We start from the raw sequence: 22834 nt of genomic DNA on the forward strand, positions 1-22834 counted from the left end.
TGCGACTTCGGAAGGGGTAGATTTATCTGACCAGCTTCGTAAACTTTCTGAGAGAGCGGATTTCCCAAGCTGAATGTACATGCATCTCCTTAACATACTGCAGCTAGGTATTGAACGTAAGACATTAATGTGAATTAAGTAGTTAGGTAAATGGAGGCTAGTCGTTAGGGGAGCTAACGGGAGACTCCGCTATCTGAGAGAGGATTCAACTTTGTTCTTCTACGCTAACTCCCCACTCGCTGGACTTCCCAATTCTTCCCTCCACAAGCTGCAGATTATTCAGAGCTTTGCAGCTCGTGTCCTCTCCTGCACCAGGCTCCGTGACCCCCATCACCCCTACCGTCGCCCGGCTCCGCTGGCTCCCCATCCCCCAATTCAAATTCCTTGTCCTCGCCTTCAAGGCTAACCATGGTCTTTCTCCTCCCTACCTCAGCGACCTCCTAATACGTTACCAACCTGTCCGCTCGCTGGGAACTGGTCTGCTCCATATCCTTGGCCTTTCCCGCTCTACCATCGGCAGTCGAGCCTTCAGTCTTTTATGCCCCCAGCCCTCTGGAATTCTATCCCAGAGCCTCTCCGTCTCGCCTCTTCCGTGCTTCCTTCAAGGCCTGTCTCAAGACCTTCCTCTTTGACCGAGCCTTGGGTCATCCTCGCCTGTGAGCGAAGTAGGGTAAATTCGGAACAAATCTGCAGAAGTTGTCACAAGACGGCGGAAGTGTTGATTCTTTCACAAGCAAATGAGATTGATTTCTTTTAGGGAATAATATCTCAGGACACAGTATATAGTTTGGCGCACAACATGTGTATGTGATGGTGGAGGTTCTTATGTTCTTATAAGTGACTAATAATCTTAGAAGATAAATTGGTCATTCAAGGTTACCTGTGGGATTTTGCAGTGTGTTAATTGGCTGTTGTATTTGGCTGGAAATATACGGTTATCAATGTGTCTGTGAAGCACTTTGAGATGTTACAGGTTTCTTGAGGACCTGGGTTTGAATCCTGGGTGGGGTGGGGTGGGGGGAATGGCGAAACCTTAGGCAAGTTTCCTTACTCCACACGCCTCTGTAAATGGCAACTCGGTTGTTAGTCGATTGGGGATCACTTTCACCAATAATAATAATTAATCAATAAAATATAATAATGATCTGGTCACTCAGTCTACGAATGTTTGTGGGACGCTGCTGTGCGCAATAGGCTGCCGCGTTTTGTCCACAAAATACAGTCAATTTACTATGAAGCGCTTTTCGAGACTTAAGACTCGAAGAGGCGCTATATAAAACGCAAGGATTATTATTCATACAAAATAAATCCCAACTAGCGAACCTCACCAATATTCCTTTCATACTGAGCAATGTGGTAATTTTATGTTCCTTGCATCGGTTGTATTATCCAACCCCATTAACTCTCAGCCTTTGCTCCTGGCCACATCCTTGTGATTGTCAAACCACTCCAGAGACGAGCCAGTTTATCTGTAATCATCCACCGACTTACCACCAATAAATCTTGGAAACTAAAGACATTTCAAAGCTGATATGTTTTAAGTCGAGTTTTCGAAAGTATCTCAATACACTGAGCCTTCTTAGCCGTTCTGAATAAAAAGTTACCCACGGCCTAAAGCGTAGCTTTGAATCTTCTCATAACTTATGTTGATTGCTCTTTGGTCTGATCAGATCCATTGATAATAATGATAATAATCTTTGCATTTGATACAGCGCGTTGTCACCTCTTCGAGACGTCTCAAAGCGCTTCACAGAACATACTGGAAAGTGAATTGACTGTATATTTTGTGGACAGCCAATTTGCGCACAGCAGCGTCCCCACGAACAGTCGTGGATTGAGTGACCAAATTATTTTTTTAAAGGGTTTATCATCCCCAGAAAAGCTGGCGATGATAAAAAAAAAATCCACAACCCTCCCCCCCCCCCCAAAAAAAAAAATAATGGACATATTGTACCAGGGAGCATAAATCCGTAAGGCCCCAAAAATGGCAGGATGTTTGACTGAAACTATACTTGTGGGGACTAGTTGGGGTAAGAGCGGGGGAGTGGGGACTAGTTGGGGTAAGAGCGGGGGAGTGGGGACTAGTTGGGGTAAGAGCGGGGGAGTGGGGCTAGTTGGGGTAAGAGCGGGGAGTGGGGACTAGTTGGGTAAGAGCGGGGGAGTGGGGACTAGTTGGGGTAAGAGCGGGGAGTGGGGACTAGTTGGGGTAAGAGCGGGGGAGTGGGGACTAGTTGGGGTAAGAGCGGGGGGGGGACTAGTTGGGTAAGAGCGGGGGAGTGGGACTGGTTGGGGTAAGAGCGGGGGAGTGGGGACTAGTTGGGGTAAGAGCGGGGGAGTGGGGACTAGTTGGGGTAAGAGCGGGGGAGTGGGGACTAGTGGGGGAGTGGGTGGGGTAAGAGTGGGGGAGTGGGGACTAGTTGGGGTAAGAGCGGGGGAGTGGGGTCTGTTGGGGTAGGAGCGGGAGAGTGGGGACTAGTTGGGGTAAGAGCGGGGGAGTGGGGACTAGTTGGGGTAAGAGCGGGGGAGTGGGGACTAGTTGGGGTAAGAGACGGGAGTGGGACTCCCCCGTTGGCAGCTCTTTCGAAGAGCTGGCACAGGCACGATGGGCCGAATGGCCTCCTTCTGTGCTTTATTCTCACCTGTGAGATTCTTCCTTTGCAGGGTCCAGAGTCACGGTGAGAATAAAGTTTCGCAATGATACTTAATACCTGATCTTTCCATCTAAATTATTGAAAGTGTCAGCTATCCATTTTCAGACTTTATTCCGGGGTTTATTTATGGATACAGTCGGGGAGAACGCAGAGCTGTTTTTTTTAAAAATTATCGACGTGAATAATTTATGGATTCATAAATGAGTTTGTAAAGCAATTAGCAAGCTCTTAAATCATACAATGAATTAATGATGAAATGAATTCTTTGCAGTAGCGAAATGCAGAACGCTGGCAAAACCGCACAGTTTTTCGGGAGCAAATATTTCTCCCTGTTTGACGTGAATTGTTCATATTAATATATTAATAGAACGCGACAGCGCATTGATAAGGCATCCCAAGGCACTCTCCTCCCCCCCCCTCTCTGTGTGGGTCCCTCTACTGTGAGTCTCTCTTTATGTGTCTGTCTCTGTCCCTCTCTCAGTCTCACTATCTCTCCTCTCGGAGCTGAAACCTCTTGTGTATTGTGTACAGACTGTTTCTCCCCCCCACCCCACACCCTCACCCCGCAGAGTCCTGTTAGCATAGGAACCCGGCTGTTAGTCGATTGACGGGTCGCTTTCCAGGGATAATAATCCCTCCAAAAAACAACAATAATTTGGTCACTTAGTCCACGACTGTTTGTGGGACACTGCTGTGCGCAACAGTCTGCCGCATTTTGCCCTGAAACACACACAGTCACTGCACCTCACAGTATGTCGTTTGAGATGTCACAAAGACGCGATAAGGCGCTGTACCTAATGCCAGGATTATTATTACAGAAACAGGCCATTCGGCCCGTCAAGTAATAAATTTACAGCGTGGAGGGTGGGAGGGCCCATTCGTCTATTCTGGTAGTTTCCCTCATGGAGTCTCACTTCAGTCTCATTTACTTCCTCATAGCAGGGAAAGAGGAATTTCTTTTTCAAGTTACTCCACACACACTCCTCTGTTTGCCCAGCAGTCAGTAGGAACCCGGTTGTTAGTGGATTGGCGGATCGCCTTTCTGGGGGTAATAATCCCCTCAAAATAAATTAAATCAAGAAAAACAAATGTAGTTACTCAATCCATGACTGTTCGAGGGACCCTACTGTGCGCTATTCGCCCACAAAAGTACACAGTCAATTTACTTTACAGTACATTCTATGCAGCGCTTTGCATATCAGATGCAAGGATTATTATTAATAATATGTTAAAATATATTGGAAAAAGGTCAAAGATAGCATTTCAACAATGTAGTTCTTTCCTACGGCAGTGCACCGGAGTGTCAGCCTGGATTTACGAGCTCAAGTTCTGGTACACGACTCAAACCCTTTAATCTTCTAACCTCAGATTTGCCATCACTGCCAAACGGATAATTTGTTTTGGTCAGTTCGACACATGCTCTTAAGTGTATTCCATCTGACTGAGTCTTACACATACATCTGTGTCGACTACGCACTGGAATTTCTTTGTGTCTGAAATGGATTGCACACACACACGACATTCTCCCTCGAGGTTGTTTCCCTCATTCCAGAAAGTATTAGGCGCAGGTAGAGGAGAGCCGATGGTATGCATTGGGAGAGCGTTGGGAGTCCAACCAGCTGGAACTGCAAAGCTTCTCGCCATCCAGTGGCTGCCCAATAATCCTTCAATAATAATCCTTGCCTTTGATACAGCGCCTCATCACATCGTCGAGACGTCTCAAAGCGCTTCACAGAATGTACGTGGGGTCCTGTAGATCAGTGGTTAGAGCACTAGCCTCGCAAACGAGAGGACTTGGGTTTGATTCCCAGCCGGGTTTCCTTACTCTACACGCCTCTGTTTAACTAGCAGTAAGTAGGACTAACAAGTAGGAACCCGGTTGTTAGTCGATTGGCGTATCGCTTTTCCGGGGGTAATAACCCCTTCAAGAAAAAATAATAATTTGGTCACTCAGTCCACGACTGTTTGCGGGGACGCTGCTGTGCGCAATTGGCTGCCGCGCTTCACCCACAAAATACACAGTCACTCCACTTTACAGTATATTCTGTGAAGCGCTTTGGGACGTCTGAATGACGTGATGAGGCACTGCATCAAATGCAAGGATTATTATTATTTTTATTATGTGGAGGGAGTGGACAGGGCGTTAGGATAGCAGGAGGTCGCAGAGGTATGGCGGGTAGATGTTGTAGAGGGAATTGAACCTTCGATTGAATTCAATCAGCCGAGCAATGGAATCCAGTCGATGATGGGGGTGACCGGCTTATAAGACTTGGGTGCAGGAGAGGACATGAGCTGCAGAGTCCCGGATGGCCTGCAGCTGGTTATAGGGAGCTTGAAACCGACAGTAGTTCTGTTAACGGAGAACGCCAAGCACATAGTTCAGCTGAAACCAAAGCCTCACTGCCTACAGGGCTTGTTTGCACAAGTGTTTTTGTTCAGAACTGAAGTATGAAATGCCCTCGTCGAGCTCCAGTCTCACCGAGGCGGCCTGGACCCCCCCCCCCCGCCCACCGTCTGCTTCCACTTTGCTCCAGAAGCCGAACGACAGCGAGCGGTGGGTCTCAGTTAAGACGCAGTTAAACTTTCCATCTCCGGCGGGTCGACCGGCAGAGGTAAACGTGCTCGGGCCAGGTTAGCGGCACCCCCTGGCTGGTGATGGCATCACACCAGCAGACCAAAGCCTCAGTGACGCGCAGAGAAAAGTCGTGAGAGCACGGCTTCAGCTGTGGCTCGTACAAAATCCTGCGGAGTTTATCCTCTCCCGCAGCAGCTCAGCATACCTGAACCCCCCCCCCACATACACACACACACACACACACACACAGGCCTTGGAAACGATCCCTGTTTAATCTTGCCTCGTACTTTCTCTATCTTTATATGCTCCGTTTCTACGGTGTCCACTACTCTCTCTCTCTCTCTGTCGCACCGTCGGTGGCTGAGCCTCGCTAGAACTCACCCCCAAATCCCCGTTCCTCCCTCCTTCACACCCCATCTTCAAAACCACATCTCTCAGGTGACGGTTCATCAGCGTGCCTCCACATCCCTCCGCGCTTTATAATCATAATAACCCACTAAATTAGTACGGGAACAGTAACGTGTGGCACCACCACGAAGCTCTTTGCTCGGTTTCTGTAAAGCGTAATGATCCTTTGGAGGTAAACGCAGCAGTCGGTTTTCACACAGCGATGCCCCATAAACAGCCGTGAGGTGAAGCCCTGACTTTATCTGGAGGACTGTTGGACTGTCTTCTTTCTAAAGCTCTTTGAGGCGTTCATACCACGCGGAAGACATTATATAAGTGCGTTATAAGAAGACATTATTATACTTAAGTCTTAATTTTTAATGGTATGTTGTGTGCGATATCCAGTAGAATATAACGTGTTGTTTGGGCGTTATTTGGAGAGAGCAGGGGTGCTGTGCCGTACAGGTGCGAGCAAATGGTAGCGTTAGTTGTAAAGGAAGCCGAGATTTGCAGACCAATAAGTCTGGAGCCGGCCCGTGTGTAGTCTGCTTTATTAAAGGATAAATGGCTGCTTGTTCGATGCTCAACGGGCAGAGCAGAGCAGTGCAGAGGCCGGAGAAAGTTTCCTGCAAAAACTCCTGGTTCAAAGCCACGGCTCTGGCAAGGCGCCAGGAAACAGGAATAAATCCAGACAACAAAATGGAGGGAGAGTTGAGTCGAGCAGCAAGTCTGCTGAACACGTAGAGAATTAACGAGAGCGTAAAAAAGGGGAGGGGTGGCTGACTTATCTCCAGTTTGCTCATCTGGAAGCCTCAATTAACCAAATAGGAGCGAACTCACCCGCGAGCTGCTGACGTCAGCTTTTCCAAAGGTACTTCCTTTACAATGGTGCCTTGATTTGCAGCTCACCCCTCACGGGAAACGTGTTCAATTAACTCAAGAGGCCAAGCACCTCCTTTTTCTCCCAAATGACCCGTTTTAGCTTTATTTTTACGAATCACACTCAGATTTTCCAAGTAGTTTTTTTTTTAACCCCTCTAGCCCTGTTTTGACATTTGTCTTATACATCTATATATATATATTCGTTAAAACGTTTTCAGAAGGCACTTGACAGTAGCGGAACGCGACTTCTAGTCGGTGGAATGTGACCATAGCCACGGTCGAAGGGGAAGTATTCAGGCGAGACCTGAGGGAAAGGGGAGAGGCGGAGGGATTGAGGGAGAGAGTTCCAGGGTTTCGGGGAATAGCGGCCGCCGACGGTGGAGCGGAGGGGGTGAGGGACGAGCAGAAGGCCGGAGCTAGTTGAGCGGAGGTAGTGGGGATGGGGGGCAAACAGGTCGGAGAGGTAGGGAGGAACCCAAAAACATTGCACTGACCCCCTGGTTCTGCAGAGAATTTTTTACATTTCTTTCCAATTCTTAAAGGGCCAGGCCGGCTGGTCACGGGAATATACGGCAGTGCTGGGCAACGAGGTAATGATCTTCCGCTGCTATCCACACGTTTGGGTTTCAGCAACGAGCCCTGCCTCGCCATCATGCCCACCACCTCATTTATTTTTGTCCAGCCGGGTGTCTGACACACGCGGAAACCCATCACCATTTCTTAAGAGTCTCCAAACCTCAGCTGAGAATTCCTGCCTCCCACCTCCACGTGGAAATCCCAGAGATAGATTATTGGAATGGAATGCGCTCTCTCTCTCTCTCTCTCTCCCCCTGGAGGGACACCCCTCTGCTTACCTAATTCCGAGCAGTATTAGGCGCAGGTTGGCGAGAACCAAGGATTGGGGGGGGAAGCGCAGAGCGTGCGTCAGGGTAACTGCTGGAGTCTAACCAGCTATCAAGTCATCGAGACGTCTCAAAGCGCTTCACAGAATTTACTGTAAAGTTTATTGACTGTATTTTGTGGGTGAAACGCAGCAGTGCAGCAGCGTCCCACAAACAGTCGTGGATTAAGTGACCAAATTACTTTTTATTTTTTTTGAATGGATTATTACCCTCGGAAAGCGATCCGCCAATCGATCAACAACCAGTTTCCTGCTCACTGCTCGGTAAACAGAGGGAATCGAACCCTGGTCCTCGCGCTGGCTCTAACCGCTCAGCTACAGGTCTCCCGAGTCATGCAGTTTAAGAATGAAATGGATTTTTTTTTAATGCCTGAATCCCCTCAATTAAATAGAGTTGGATTAACTTTGCAGTTCCACACTGTTATGTTAGTGCTGAAATAGATGCCACGGATCAGTTGTGTCACACAGACGTGGTGTGTTTATTTCTGTCCCTATTGAAAGACACAGCATCGGAACACGTGTTTTCAAAATGCTTTATATTAATTACTGTCGTGTGTAGCCAGGGTCCCACAAACAGTGAACAACCAACTTTATCCAGAGGATTATTGGTCAGAACATTCGAAGAAACCTCTCTTTTCCGGTTGTTTAACGTCTGCCTGAAGACAGAACCTCAGCAATAATAAATCCCTGCGTTTGATGGTAGCGCCTTATCACGTCATTGAGACGTTTGAGGGCGAAATTGGCGGCCAATTACGCACAGCGGCGTCCCCACAAACAGTCGAGGTTTGAGTGACTTGACTTTGTGGGCTTTAGTGTTTCACCCGAAGCAGAACCCACCTGACACAGCGACAGCTTCCCCCCCCCACACCCCCCCAGTCTTGCCCTGGAGAGGCGGCCGAGCCTGTGAGTTGATGTGGCTTGTTCCTCTAACCTTCCTGCCCACGGATCAGATTGTTACCAAACCAGTCTGTGCTTTGTCAGCCATGCCACCAAGGAGATAGATGAGTAAAGCCTGGCTCAGTGGTAGCGCTCTCATTCTCTCTCTCTCTCGCCTCCGAGTCTGAAAGTGATGGGTTCACGCCCCACGTCGGGACTTGGAATCACGTATTTTAAGCTGACGTTCTCTCTCTCTCTCTCTGTTTCTCTCGGCGTCCTGGCCGACAATTCTCCCAAATAAAATTGTTTATTCACTCCACGACTGTTTGTGGGACGCTGCTGTGCGTAAACTGGCTGCCGTGTTTCCCCCCCCCCCCCACAGAATACACAGTCAGTATTTTACACGCTTCGAGACGTCTCGACGCCGTGAGATCAAACGCGAGGATTATTATTATCAATTCACCCCCCGTCATAATTCACCAATTTCAGAGATGCTCACCGGGGTTAACGCCGGTTAATCTGCCTCAAAGCACTGTCTAAAGCGGGAATCTGTTTTTCTTTGCCTCTCGTCCTGTTTAGCTCTGCACAATTTTTCCATTAAACCAAATATTTATAATAACACATCGAGAGGAAATAGTCTTGTCTCAACTGCTCTGTCAGAGGCCATTTCCTCCCTGGTGCCCTGGGAAACTTAGGACAATTAGCTTTTGCTTATTTGCACAGTGTCATGGAATGGAACAGCGCTTTTGAGGGCCGTCGTGGTTTGAAGAACTGGGACTTTCCTTTCAGAATCCAGCGTCTGTCTCGGCCTCCGCCACCTCCCCCCCCAACACCACCACCAATAATACTAATACTAGTAATCCTTGCATTTGACACAGCGCCTTATCACATCTCCGAGCCCTCTCAAAGCCCTTCACAGCACATGCCGTGGAGTGTAGTGACCGCATATTACGCGGGCGAAACGCGCCAGGCGGACTGCGTGCAGCAGTGACCCACAACCAGTCGTGGATCGCGTGACCGAAAAGAACGATCGTTTTTCCCTGAGGGATTACTACTCCCGGAAAAGCGATCCGTCACCAATCGACTGCACAGCAACAGCAAAAGAATTTTTAAGAAAGAAAAACCCAAAGCTAGCGGTGGACAGAGCACAGGCGTGCTGCCGAAAATGTCTCTCTAGATGTGCGCGACTCGGAAAACCCGCCTAAAAAAACCCCAGCCTCAGAGAGAACGCCCCAGTGTGCAGTTTTCATTTCCTAAACTGCTTTGTGTGAGGGAGATTACGGAATTAGTGCCAGTTGTGCTGAGTGGAGCCTATTTTGTTTTGTTTTGTTCGGGTCGCGGCGGTTTCCTCCGTGTCAATGTCACAGCTCCCCCAAAGGCTGAGAGGGTGGAGGCACCTTTCGCTGCAGCGCTCGCTCCTGTTCAGCTAACCGGAAGCAAATTCCACTGAACCAGTGCTTCGGGACGTCCTCCCGACGTGAACGACGCTGTATATCAATGCAATTTGTCGTCTCGTCCCATCGGCGGCCGCACTTTCTGCCCCAAAGCTCTGGAACGCTCTCAAGAACATGAGAATTTGCTCAGCGCAAGAAGACCTCGACCCATCTAATTCGCTCTCCGCCCTCCTGGCAGTCGCTTGACACATCGTGTCCCAAACTGTGTACTGTATCGCGAGAGAATATTTTCTGGCGGAAATCTATCTTAATTTGTTAGCGATTGTGGTAACTATCACAAGCCAGCGAGCGCGGTAAGTTTCACAAGCTTCCACCACAGTAAGACACGGACTGTTTGCGGGACGCTGCTGTGCGCAAATCGGCTGCCGCCTTTCGCCCATGTCATGTACAAGTCAATTCACTTTGCAGTATACTCTGTGAAGCGCTTCGAGACGTGTCGACGACGTGATAAGTAATCCCTGCATTTGGTACAGCGCCTTATCGCATCTCCGAGACGTCTCGAGGCGCTTCACGGATCACGCTGTGAAGTGGATTGACTGTATTTTTGCGGCGCTATGTCCGAACGCAAGGATTACGTTAATTTGAAAACTCTAATCGAGCTCTTATATAAGTCACTGAGCGGCTAAATTAGAACCATAAATTGGATTGATGTTTGTAGTTTCTAAGGTAATTTTATTAGGTGCAAGTTTCCACTGCACCACTAGCGTTTTTAGCTCATTTAAGTGGAGAGAGGGGAAGGAGAAAACTATTGGATGGAGTGTGTGAGACCGTATGGCTGGTTTATTTGCACAGAGCAGCTGGAGTCTGCTGTTAAGGCTGGTGTTTTATTGCTCGCGGGTCCTCTCAATGTGCTTCAGGCTTCCACAAGCTCCAGTCTATGCCTTTACGAGCTCCTGGAACAAAGCTGCTGTCATCAGAATGACAAGACACGCGTGTGAGCGTGTCGTGTAGTTTGGGGAGTTTGATCCCGGTTTCAGGAATAATTAGTGCAGGCAAGTTCAGCCCACATGTGGAGTGTGTTGTTTCTGTGTTTAAGGCTAGGTTTAATCGAGCGAGCGTTGATGCGAATTCACAATCGCTCGATGGTCTGTATGTAGTGAGACTGGAAAGGATGTCCTTTACTCTCTTCGTGTGAGGGGCACTCAACCAGTACAATAGAGAGGGAGTGAGATAGTCCACTAGTCAGGCCCGGTCCCATTGTGGGTGTAATGTGAGGGGCTGGTTTTCATTGTGAATTTCACAATGTGTGTGTGTGTGTACGTGTTTCTTTCTCTCTCTCTCTCTCCGACTCTCACTTTCTCCCGCTTTCTCTCTACTGAGTTACACTGTGGAGTCCTGTAGTGGTTAGAGCACTCGTCCCGCAAGCGAGAGGATCCGGGTTCGATTCCCGGACAGGGTGAAACTTACAGCAATTTTCCTTACTCCGCACGCCTCTGTTTACCTCGGCAGTAAGTAGGAACCCTGCTGTTAGTCGATTGGCGGAAACATTAGGGGTGTTAATCCCTTTTTAAAAAAATTGGGTCACGCAATCCGCGACTGTTTGTGGGGACGCTGCTGTGCGCAAGTGGCCGCCGCGTTTCGCCCACAAAATATACAGTCAATTCGCTTTACAGTATATCCTGTGAAGCGCTTTGAGACGTCTCGAAGACGTGTTATCAATTGCAAGGATTATTATTTTTAATTAGTGGTAACTCTCTCGCCTCTCGAGTCAGAATGTTTGAGCGTAACATTGGGTCACTGAGCGCACAGTCTAGGCTGAGGCGCCAACGAACTGCATTCTCAGAGGTGCTACCTTTCAGGTGAGATTTATAACTACCTGCTGTTCAGGTGGGCTTTACAGATCCCCTGGCACTCCTTACATGCCAGCCAACAATTCCCCACATAAAACAATCGGTCATTCACTACATGGCTGTTTGAGGTATCGCTTTGCTCAAACTGGCTTCTGCGTTGGCCTCCGATTACATTTTAATGGAGACACTCCGTGAGTGTAACACATCCCGACATGAAAAATACACTGCAAATTTAAACGTTACTATTTATTATCTTGCTCGCTTGCCTCGGTATGTGAGATACCAGGATGCTGGGGATTTGGATAAGAAACTACAATTACAGTTGCACACAGCGCGGATTCACATCGCGAGGCCCTAGATGCTGGAAAGTCAAGGGTTTGCACCCGAGCTGGGAGCTGGGATCAGGAAGGGTGGAGGGCAGTGAGGGTGACCGGAGGTGAGGTCGAAGATGAAGGGCTTGAAGGAGGCAAGGGAGGTGGGGGGGGAGTGACGCGAATGGACTTGGGATGTAGGACGCCTCAAAGCTCTTCAACGTGGTGTAGAGATTGTGCTCCGGGGGGAAAGTGAATCGCCTGAGTTTCCGATCTGCGAGGCGGGAGGTCTGAGAGCTGCCGCCAACATCAGCCAAACGTTTAGCCAGACTCTGGATGAGGATAGATTGGGCAGAATTCCATCTGTGATATCCTCACCATCGCAGTCACATCACGTGTCACATTCTCCACCCCTCTGATTGCTAACAGGATCCATAGGAACGCCTCTTTGATTCCTTGTGAGATGGATGTCCTTTTGATCAGTGGGACACGTACCAGCGATAAGATAAAATTATCTCACAAATAAAACCCGTTAAGGATGTTAGGGAAAGGAAATCTATTAAGGATTGAAATATTTTTCTCTCCCCCCCCCCTACCCCCACCCTCACCACCACCCAACTCTTCTCCCTCCCCCTGCCTTTGTTTTCCAGGTAATGATTCCTCCCCCCAAAAAATAAATGAATAATTTTTAATCACTCAATCCACGACTGTTTGATAAGGCACGACATCAATTGCATGGATTATTGTAAAAGTGGTGCAGACACTTAGCTGGGTGTCTGGAGACCTGCAGAACATCGCTCTGCTTAAACCTGTCCAACCGGACTGAGCGTTTACATGTACATACGCCATCTAGACACAAAAATATTCCTGTGCCTAGAAGAGCATGTGCACCTCTCTCTCTCTCTCTCTCTCTCTCCCTGTTTGCCCAGTTCCAGGGAGCATTAGGGCGCAGGTTGGCGAGAGTCGAGGTTTGGGGGATTTGTGTTACTGCCGGAGGTTTATTCAGCGGCTAAAACCGCAGCGATATTTATAATAGCAATCCTCGCGTTCGATATCGCTCGTTTCGTATCGCGCGACGCCTCTGTGCCTTTCCCAGGGGTTATGGTGAAGCAGAGCGACTATAATTTAAAGGCAAACGTGGCAGCCAACTTGCGCACACAGAAGAGTTAGTTTTATTTGAGGGATTGTTGGCCAAGACACCGAGAGAGAGAGAGAGAGAGAGAGAAAGACTCCTCTTTTTGAATAATGCCATGGGATCTCAATGATGTATTGGATGGCACAAACATGCTGGGCCACACATCTTGAAAGTAATTACCAGCTGTGAATGAAAGCCTGATTCTTGTGGTTTTATCACTGACTGCTCAGCTCCCATTACGAGATTACGAGCGCAAATCCTGACGAGTGGGGGTGGGGGGGGGGGTTCGAACTCATAACTTCCTGAGGCCCGTGAGCGCTACTAACTGAGCCAAGCTGATCCACATAAATCTATTGCAATATATTATTCCTGATGTAAGTGTGTGAGTCTTACGCGGTGCTGAATTAGCTCTGTAACGCTCTCCGAGCTGCTGCCACTCACAAATCGTGGATACAATCCCGAGTCGAGTACAAGACGTAAAAACACCAACATCTACACAGCGCCCTTCACCCGGGGCCAGGGTCTCGGAGCCCGACTCCGCGGCCGGGTGCCGGGAGGAGGTGACCGTAAGCGCGATCGAAGAGGAAGGCCTTCGATTGAGAGGCAGAGGGGGTGAGGGAGAGCTGCAAAGCTTCTGGGGGGGCAGTGGCTGAAAGCGTGGCCGCCGATGGTGGAGCGGAGGGGACACGGGGCAAGCAAGGGGGCTGAGCGGAGGCAGCGGGTGGAGGTAATAAGCAGGTCAGAAAGGCAAGGAGGTGCCGGGACGTGAAGGTGTTTGTAGAAGCACCGATGTCTACAACTACGTCAAAGTCCATTGGATGCGTGTCAGTGTTTGCTTCTCTATCTACTTTAATCCCAATTCCTGCTCTTTCCCCCGACCATTAAATATTCCTCCTGTTTATGCGCTTATCAATTCCGTTTCAAATACCCTCAATTTGCTGTTCCACCTCGGGCCATCGCGGGCACTTTATTTTGCATTCTAATAGTTGTTCTGGGAGAAAAAAAATTATCTTTAATGTTCCTCGTTACAATCTTAAATAAGATATAGTCTGAGCAACATCTTGACGAGGGTGATTGATGAGCTGCGATATACAGCATCTTGCGAGTGTATTCGCCTCGTCCAGCCCGTCTCTTCTCCGTGTTTGGCCGGTGGGTATTTGCTGGGGTTGAATTTGCGCCGTCAAATTACTGCCTAAGAAATCAACAGAAAAATTCTCTTTAAATCTTCTGTGGAAAAAGTTGCCGATTTTGGAATATGTCTACAGTATATATATATCTATATGTATATATCAGTCGCTCAATCTATCTCAAATGTAAGGATTATTATTAAAATGAAGGTGCGATGGGTCAAATATTGCCCACATGTTCCTCTGTCCCTAAGTGTTACCAAAAGGCTAATCTCCTAAAGGAAGATCTGCAATGTAATATCCGTCCAAGTGGAGAGAGAGAGAGAGAGAGAGCAATTGTCGATTTTAAAAAAAACCCCACAAGAATCTTACTTTAATTCCCATTCCCAGCCGGCAGCCACTTTCCGGATGTGAATTTCAAAGCTTTCCACATCGCGTTACCTATTCTTTAGAACAGTTGCTGCGTTTCCTCACTGACAACGGCTATAATGTACTTGAGAGTCGTAATATAAATCATTGCGAGAGGCTTTCCTCTGGCCCCTCTGCCCAGTACTGTGTCTTGTAGTGCTTTGTAACGCGCTGGTTGTCGACCAGAAGACACGGCTACCGTGTGACAGTCAACAACCCTCTCTCTGCTTTCATTAACACCAACTGATTTTCAACCGGCTCATTTGGAACATTATTCAAGCATTTCAGGCCGTGAGGAGTTTAGTCAAGTCTGTTAGGATTTTATATATAATACAGTATGGATTCCTGGGGGCTCAGTGGTTTGAGCGCTCGCCTCACAAGCGAGAGGACCCGGGTTCGATCCCCAGGTCGAGGCAAAACCTTAGGCAAGTTTCCTTACTCCACACACACACACACGCTGCTGTACGCCCAGCAGCAAGTAGGAACCCGTTTGTTAGTCGATTAGCGGATCCGGGGAGTAACTATCCCTTCCAAATAAAAATTATAAGAATAATTTAGTCACTCAATCAACGACAGTTTGCGGGACACCTCTGCTTTACAGCGCATTGAACGATACGGAGCTGTTATCAAATGCAAGGATTATTATCCTTATTGTTTGCGGGTATTTTTTTGCGCAGACCCTCACTGCTTTGCCCTGCTTTTCTCTCTTTCAGTGTCTCAGGGCAACATCAGCTTGAAGAAGCAGCGGAGTCGGAGTATTCTGAACTCGTTCCTGTGTTGCTTTCGCGACTACAATGTGGAAGCAGTCCCCACCAACAACAACACCAACGCCCACCCTCCAGTGGAAGAGAATGGGTCCATCGCCAAGGTGCGTGTGGCTGGGCGGGAACGGTTTCGGAGTGGGCGCGTCCTCCCGACGTGAAAACACGCGTCATTTTTGGGACCCGTGGTTAGATTGGATTCTACCCCAATTTTTGGGGAAGTTGGAGATGGATAGACTTTGATTGATTGATCGATCGATCGATTGATTGATGCTTTACTCCCTCCACAAACTATTTCTATGTCACAATGCTGCACTCCACTTGTTAGAGGTTTAAAAGCGACTAATATTTCTGTCCCGAGTTCAATTGGACCTTTGGCTGTTGGCAATAGCTTTGGCAGCAAAGTTAAGTGCATTTCGCAACGGCTGTCTATCACTCCTGCGAGATTTATTGGCCGCATGTCATTTTCTTACAAAGAACTCTTTAAATATTTCATATTTCGCAAACCGTAAGGCCAGTGAATAAATATTAACAAATGTTACAAATTTGTATTTTATTTTACCAGTTTTTCTGTGGCCTTTTCCAGCTGCTAAAACATCCAAAACATGTCCCTTTTGTCAATAATCTGTCACTGAACAAAATGCTGCTGAACTTTTTGTTTTCGCTTCCGTTGCCCTCGTGGAGCCCTGTAGCATATTGGTTAGAGCGCTCGCCTCGTAAGCCACGGGTCCTGGGTTTGATTCCCGGCCAGGGCGAAACCTTAGGCAAGGTTCCTTACTCCACGCACAGTTTTACGACCGGTTGTTAGTCGATCGGAGGATCGCTTTTCGGGGTTAATAATCCTTTCAATAATAATTTGGTCACTCAATCCACGACGGTTTGTGGGGACGCTGCTGCGCGTAATTGGCCGCCGCGTTTCGCCCACAAAACACACAATCAATTCACTTTACAGTGTATCCAGTGAAGGGCTTTGAGACGTCTCGGAGTCGTGATAAGGCGCTGTATCAAATGCCAGGATTATTATTACAAATACACAGTCACAACATTTTACAGAAAATTCTGTGACGTGTTTTGAAATGCGCTACAACAAATGCAAATATTCTTGTACAGTGTGTAACTGTAGTTGGGTTTAAGTAAAGTCAGGGTTTTAGTATTGTTTTGAGCGCTTTGTATACATAGGTGAACTGAAACTTGGATTGGAAGTAAGTCTTACCTTTACAGTACATCCCTGAGCGGACTAAGGGCCTTAAAACAGAAATAGCTAAGTGATTTATTCCGCCTTACTTTCCTCATTGAAGATACCCTCAACGCAAAGCCATTGTTTGCGAAATAACTTCATTGTTCTTGAAATGGATATTATCCATTTATTAGTATTCCCTGTACCCAGCCAAGCGAATAATGATTACGCTTCATTTTTATTCAGTGTATTTATTGTTGAATTTTATTACCAACCCCCGTAATTTATATGAATGTTCGCAGAAGTATTCATCAGTAATGCAAGGATTTATTACAACCACCGTGTTTTCTTCCCGCCTGGAGCCTCTCACTGTCTCTCTCGCGCGCTCGCTCGATAGCGAGGGAGGGAGGGAGGGAGAGTGAAGAAGTGGAATAAATCTTCCAGGGCGATGTTTACTATAAACAATGTTTCACAAATTTAAAGCTGTACCTGAAACTACTGAAAATCTTCCTCCTCGTGAGATTTACCAAAATGTCAAATGCCAACAGATATTGCAGTGGGTGTAATATTAATAATAATAATAATAATCCCTTGTTTGCTTTTGATACAGCGCCTTATCACGTCGTTGAGACGTCTCAAAGCGCTTCACAGGATATACTGTAAAGTGTCATGACTGCGTATTTTGGGGCTGAAACTCGGCCGCCAATTGCACACAGCTGCGTCATACAGTTTGAGGATGGATGAGAAGGAGGGGGAGAGAGAGAGACTATAAATGCTCTTGGCCAGTTTGTATTCGATACAGTGCCTTATCACGTCACTGAGACGTCTGAAATGTTTCACAGAGTATACCGTAAAGTGAATTGACTGTATATTTTGTGGGCGAAACGACTTAAAATGTAAGATTGTTCAGAATTTGGTTGGGGGGGGGGCGCGGGGGGAATTCAAGATGCGCGCAGCAGTGTACCACACTGGGATTGAGTGAGCAAATTATTATTTTTTTTGACGGATTATTCCCCCCAGAAAAGCGATCCAGCAATCGAATCGACTAACAGCCGGGTTCCTACTTACTGCTAAGTAAACAGAGGCGTGTGTGTCTGTGGAGTAAGGAAACTCGCATCGGGTTTCTGCCCGCCTAGGAATCAAATCCGTGTCCGCTCGTTTTGTGAAGCAAATGCTTTAGCCGCTGCGTTACAGGACAGTTTTCATTGCTATGCCGATTATGGGGTTTGAGCCTAGCAAGGGCAAACCTACCCAGCTTACTACATAGGTATATATACAGGAAGAGCGATACAGTATTGTCCTGTTGTGTTGTCCCTATCCTGTGCTTTGTGATTACGAAGCAACAGATGGTGTAGGAGACAGTGGGTGGAACAGATGTCCGCGGACAGACCAACTGAGCGAAAGGACCACAGAATCTGGCCAGCAGCGACTGTTTCTAAGACTGCTTCCTCCCAGAGAGAGAGATTTAGGGCCTCAGCAACGCTATAGAGCAGCTTGCTTAGAGACGGTGGAGAATACTGTTTGTAACATTGAAACTCTCCCATTTGTTTGCCCACAAAACATACAGTCGTTTCACTTCGCAAGATATCCTGCGAAGCGCTCAGAGACGTCTCGGAGACGTGATAAGGCGCTACATCAAACTCAGGGATCATTAGTATTCTCTTGAGCGACCGCTGTTCGTTTTACTTTTAAGATTTTAACCGTGATTGTGTTCCCGTACCTCCCTTGACATCGGCTTTGTGTTTTTTGTGTGTTTTTTACGTTGCTTATTGATTTAGGATTTTGTCTCTTGTGTTTTCTTTTTTTGCCCGCTTTGTTACCTCCTGCAGTCTGACCAGGTGCAGGTCATTCCCAGTCCCAGTGTATGTATGATTTCATTTTCTTTTCTTAAAACCCTTTTTGCATGTTGCGATACGCTACCATTTTCCGGCTTGCAAATAGCTTTCGACCTTCGGGAGCCCTGGGGCTTGTGAGCAAAAAAAAAAGCAAAGTAACTAATCCGAGAGACGCTGTGAAAATCGCCGTATTTTATTCCACCCGATGTTATTACTCCTTGCGATTAATTTCCCATTCTTTGCTCTTTTTAAAAAAAATTGTATAGTTTTAATTCCGAGTGGTTTTGGTGAGGGTTCCTTTCTCTAGTTGCATGTTAACAATTTATCAGGCACCCCGTTGATTGGGTTCACGTGGACAGTTGATCTGATTATGGAACGGAGCGTGGGAGGGGAGGTGGTGGGGGAAGTGAATGAATCGATTTTATATTGAAATGACCTCAAAAATCTCAAGCTCCCATCACCCTAGCTGTTCGCTCATAGAAAAACATAGAAACGGGAGGAGGCCATTCAGCCCTTCGAGCCTGTTCTGCCATTCTATAAGATCACGGCTGATCTGTACCTCAAGTCCAATTACCCGCCTTTGCCCCGTATCCCTTGATCCCCTGACCTAACAAACATCTAATCCACCTCAGTCTTGACAATGTGAATGGATCCACAGCCCTTTTGGGGGAGAGAGTTCCAGATTTCCACTGGCCTTTGGGTGAAAAACGGCCCCTGATTTCACTCCTAAATGGTCTGGCTCTGATTTTCAGATGACGCCCCTTGTTCTGGATTCCCCACCAGAGGAAATAGTCTCTCTGTAGCTGCCCTATCAAAAATCCCTTGATTATTTTAAACACCTCAATCATATCACCCCTCAACCGTCCATTCTTTTCCTGTATCGGTGGCTGATGTAATAAGTGGCTCGAATAACGGCATGAAGCACCGATTTGCTGATGGCATGATTGTAGCTTTTCTTTGAAAACGCCCTCTCCCAAAAGAGAAAAAAAATAGAATTTGGTTCCAATAGGACCAACTGGTAGGATCACAAGTAAATCATCGATTTGGGTCGAAGTGAGGTAAGGTCATTTGCTTCCTGCATCCTGTGGCTGTGAAGTATTAATTTGGTGTTAAGGGGCGCTCGACTTGTCTAACCTGTTTCTGATCATATAGTTTTTTTTTCCCCTTTGCTTCTGCATTTGTGCTGATTGGCATGTCGTGTGTTTTGGACCCAGCCAAGGTCATTCGTTCCATTCACCGCCCGAACCCAGACCCGTTTCCTTTCATTCTTTTGTAGGAATGAAAGTGGAGTTCGGGTGACTGTTGAGCAGTCATGTTGTTGGTGTTATTGGATTTTTATCATGGATTTATTCCATAGAATCGTAGGAAAGTACAGCTCTATCAATGAGATGTTTAGTCCCATGGCCCTGCCTTCCCCTACATTCACCTACAAAACACAACAGTCTTTGCACTTTCCATTATATCCTGTGAAGCACTTTGAGACATCCTACCAATGTGAAAAGATTATTATTAAACGGGTCCCCTCCTAAAAGGGAATATAAATATAGATTGTGCCTTAAACATGGTTCCAGATTCTGTGGGTAGAACAAATCTCCCAACATCACCCCTTCCTCTTTTGAATTACCTTAAATCTTTGCCCTCTCATCACTGACTCACCGACCAGTGGAATTAATTTATCTTTGTTTATTATCAAAGTCCCCTCATAATAAAACTCTCCACCAGATCTCCCCTCAACCTTCTGTATTCTCGAGAAAATGGCTTTGGATACAAATCGGGTCAATTTCTGCTAGAAAATAATATCTGGGGGAGACGATATATAGTTTGGGACACGACATGTCACTTAGCTGCCAGGATGGTGGAAGGCAAACTGGATGGACCTCTGTTTTCTTTCGCCAGCAAATTTTTATGTTCTTAAGTTCTGAATGGCCTGGCGATGGGATGCCCCATTTGGAGGGAATGCTTTGAATATCCTTTCCACATTTGGTGTTGATGGCCTGGATGATGCTGATCATTTTGTAACGTACACCATCTTGTGCCATAATTTAATGTGTCCCGTATTTTTAAATTTTCTTTTTTTCGTTTTGTTTCTTCTTTGTTTATTTCCTGCAGCCTCCGACCAAATTCCTCTTACCCGAGAGAAAAGCGAACGACGCTGGAAAGAAATGTGTAGTCATCGACTTAGATGAAACCTTAGTCCATAGTTCATTTAAGGTACTGAAAATTTTATTCAATTTTATTCGCGTTTCTTCCCCGTTTTTCTGTTGGTAGAGGGTCTGGTCTACGAGAAGCGATTAGATAAACTGGACATGTTCACACTGGAGAAGAGAAGGTTGAGGGACGATATGATTACAGTCTTTAAGATTCTGAAGGGAATAGATAATGTAGACCATGACAAGCTGTTTTATCTTGTATCAGAGGACACGGCCTGGGATCGAAGGGGGGTAAATTCAGAATAAATACGGGGAAACACTGCTTCATTGAGCGAGTAGTAAATTTATGGAACAGGCTCCCCAGGGAGGCAGACAGTGAAAGCAGAAAATGTTGTTTGTTTCAAGAACAAATGAAACCGATTTCTGCTAGAAAATAATATCTGGAGGATACAGGATATAGTTTGGGACACGACATATCAAGCGACTGACAAGATGGTGGAAGGTGAACTAGATGGACTCCGGCTGCTGGGTCGGTAACCAGAGGACACGGATTTAAGATAATTGGCAAAAGACCGAGAGGGGAGACGAGAAGAATTCTTTTTTTATCCGGAGAGTTTGTTATGGTCTGGAACACACAGCCTGAAAGGATGGTGAAAGCAGATTCATAGCAGCTTTAAAAAGGGAATGGGAAAGGTACTTAAGAAAGAAAAATTTGCAGGGCTTTTGGGAAAGAGTAGGGGGAGTGAGACTAGTTGGGTAGCTCTTCCAAAGAGCTGGCACAGGCATGATGAGCCGAAGGGCCTCCTGTGCTGTAAGATTATTTGATTGTAAGAATCCTCTGGGTGCCTTTTTTTAGAAAACCTCTTAACCTCTCCCTTTGACTCTGGTAATGAACTCAAATTGGAGGATGCCTTTCCAGTTAACGACCGTCCAACCTTATTCTCCTTAACAAAACCCGACGCAGAATTTATGGGGTCTCCTTTCGGCCACCCATTGCCGCTCGCCTCAAATATCGAAATTCTTGGAAAGATGCGTTAAAAGAAATGGGGTTAGCAAATCCCAGACCTTGAGTGTATCATAAAATGCTGATATTCCAAATCTAACCTTGGTCGATACCACACAATCTACAGATACAGATACATCATGACCATCTTCAGCGTTTCAATCGCTTCGAGTTTACTGGCCAACACTCCTCCCCCCCCCATTAAACATTTAAGTTGGTCACTCACTCCAGAGGTGTTTGTGGGACGCTGCTGTGCGAAATTGGCTGCTGCGTTTTGCCCACAAAAATACACAGTCAATCACTTCACAATATATCCTGTGAGACGTCTCAACAACGTGATAAGCGCTATATCAAATGCAAGGATTAATAATTAATATTAATGTTTCACATTAGCCCCACAGTCTCCTTCAGACTTGCACTAACAGTGCAGCCCTTCCAGCTCAGACAACACCCCAGACTGTTCTCCAGATGCATGTCTGAGGTGTTAAATTTCTCCGCTCTTAGCCCTAAAACTATCATCTTGTGAAGCCCTGTAGCTGAATGGTTAGAGCTCTTGCCTCGCAAGCCAGAAGACCGGGGTTGGATTCACGGGCCGGGGGTGAAACGTTGGGCAAGTTTCCTTACTCCACACACCCCTATTTGCCCAACAGTGAGTAGGAACCTTGTTGTTAGTCAATTGGCGGATCACTTTTCCGGGGATAAAAAATCCCTTAAGAAAAGAAACCTAAAAATTGGTCACTCAGTCAGCGACTGTTTGTGAGACATTGCGGTTTGCAATTGGCTGCCGCGTGTCGCCCACAAAAGACACAGTCAATTCACTTTACAGTATATCCCGTGAAGCGCTTTGAGACGTCTCGAAGACGTGATAAGGGGTTGTATCAAATGCAAAGATTATTATTATTATTTGCCTTTATGTTGCTTGGTCCCGAATTTCCCCTTCGCACCCTTAAGCTAGTCGCATGATATCTTCTCACCCCCCCCACCACCCCCTCGTCCCTCCTCACCACCCCCTCTGCTCCCCTAACCTCCCCCTCTGACCCCCAGCCTTGCAGAGATGACACATTTGGCTCCCCAAGCGATTTGTTGGCACAGGCTACTGAGCTCCGCTGTGAATGTTGAGCTGCAATTTTCATCTTGTGTTTCATCTGCTACAAAGGCTACTTATATAACACAGAGCTGACATTATTTTGTGATCTGAAAAACCTGGAGCTGTGGGATGTTGTCCAGCCTTGCAGAGCAGAAAGGCAGCTTTCTATTCATAACGCAAGGGGCACCATCTAGTGGTAACTTTCCAACACAAGCTTTTTGATTCCCCCACTATTTGTACTGAGTTGTTTACACAGCGCCTTGCACATCCAACACCTTGGGACGTCCTCCCGACGTGAAGGGCGCTTATACCAGTGTAATTTTG

At 47.0% G+C, this 22834-nt stretch overlaps 1 protein-coding gene across 3 annotated transcripts in view; it reads left to right on the plus strand.

Annotated features, from left to right (window-relative positions):
• ctdspla (CTD (carboxy-terminal domain, RNA polymerase II, polypeptide A) small phosphatase-like a) overlaps nucleotides 1-22834 on the plus strand; it is an 85267-nt gene that overhangs the window by 57337 nt on the left and 5096 nt on the right. For 2 of the 3 annotated variants that reach the window (XM_042346228.1, XM_042346226.1), the window contains exons 2-4: nucleotides 15211-15365; nucleotides 18265-18297; nucleotides 20380-20481. In XM_042346228.1, the coding sequence (XP_042202162.1) occupies nucleotides 15211-15365; nucleotides 18265-18297; nucleotides 20380-20481 (290 nt within the window). The remainder of the gene's footprint in view (nucleotides 1-15210; nucleotides 15366-18264; nucleotides 18298-20379; nucleotides 20482-22834) is intronic. The other variant, XM_042346230.1, reaches the window with a different exon arrangement.

This window comes from Callorhinchus milii, unplaced genomic scaffold, assembly GCF_018977255.1.
Source record: "Callorhinchus milii isolate IMCB2004 unplaced genomic scaffold, IMCB_Cmil_1.0 Scaffold2, whole genome shotgun sequence".
Classification (NCBI taxonomy): domain Eukaryota; kingdom Metazoa; phylum Chordata; class Chondrichthyes; order Chimaeriformes; family Callorhinchidae; genus Callorhinchus; species Callorhinchus milii.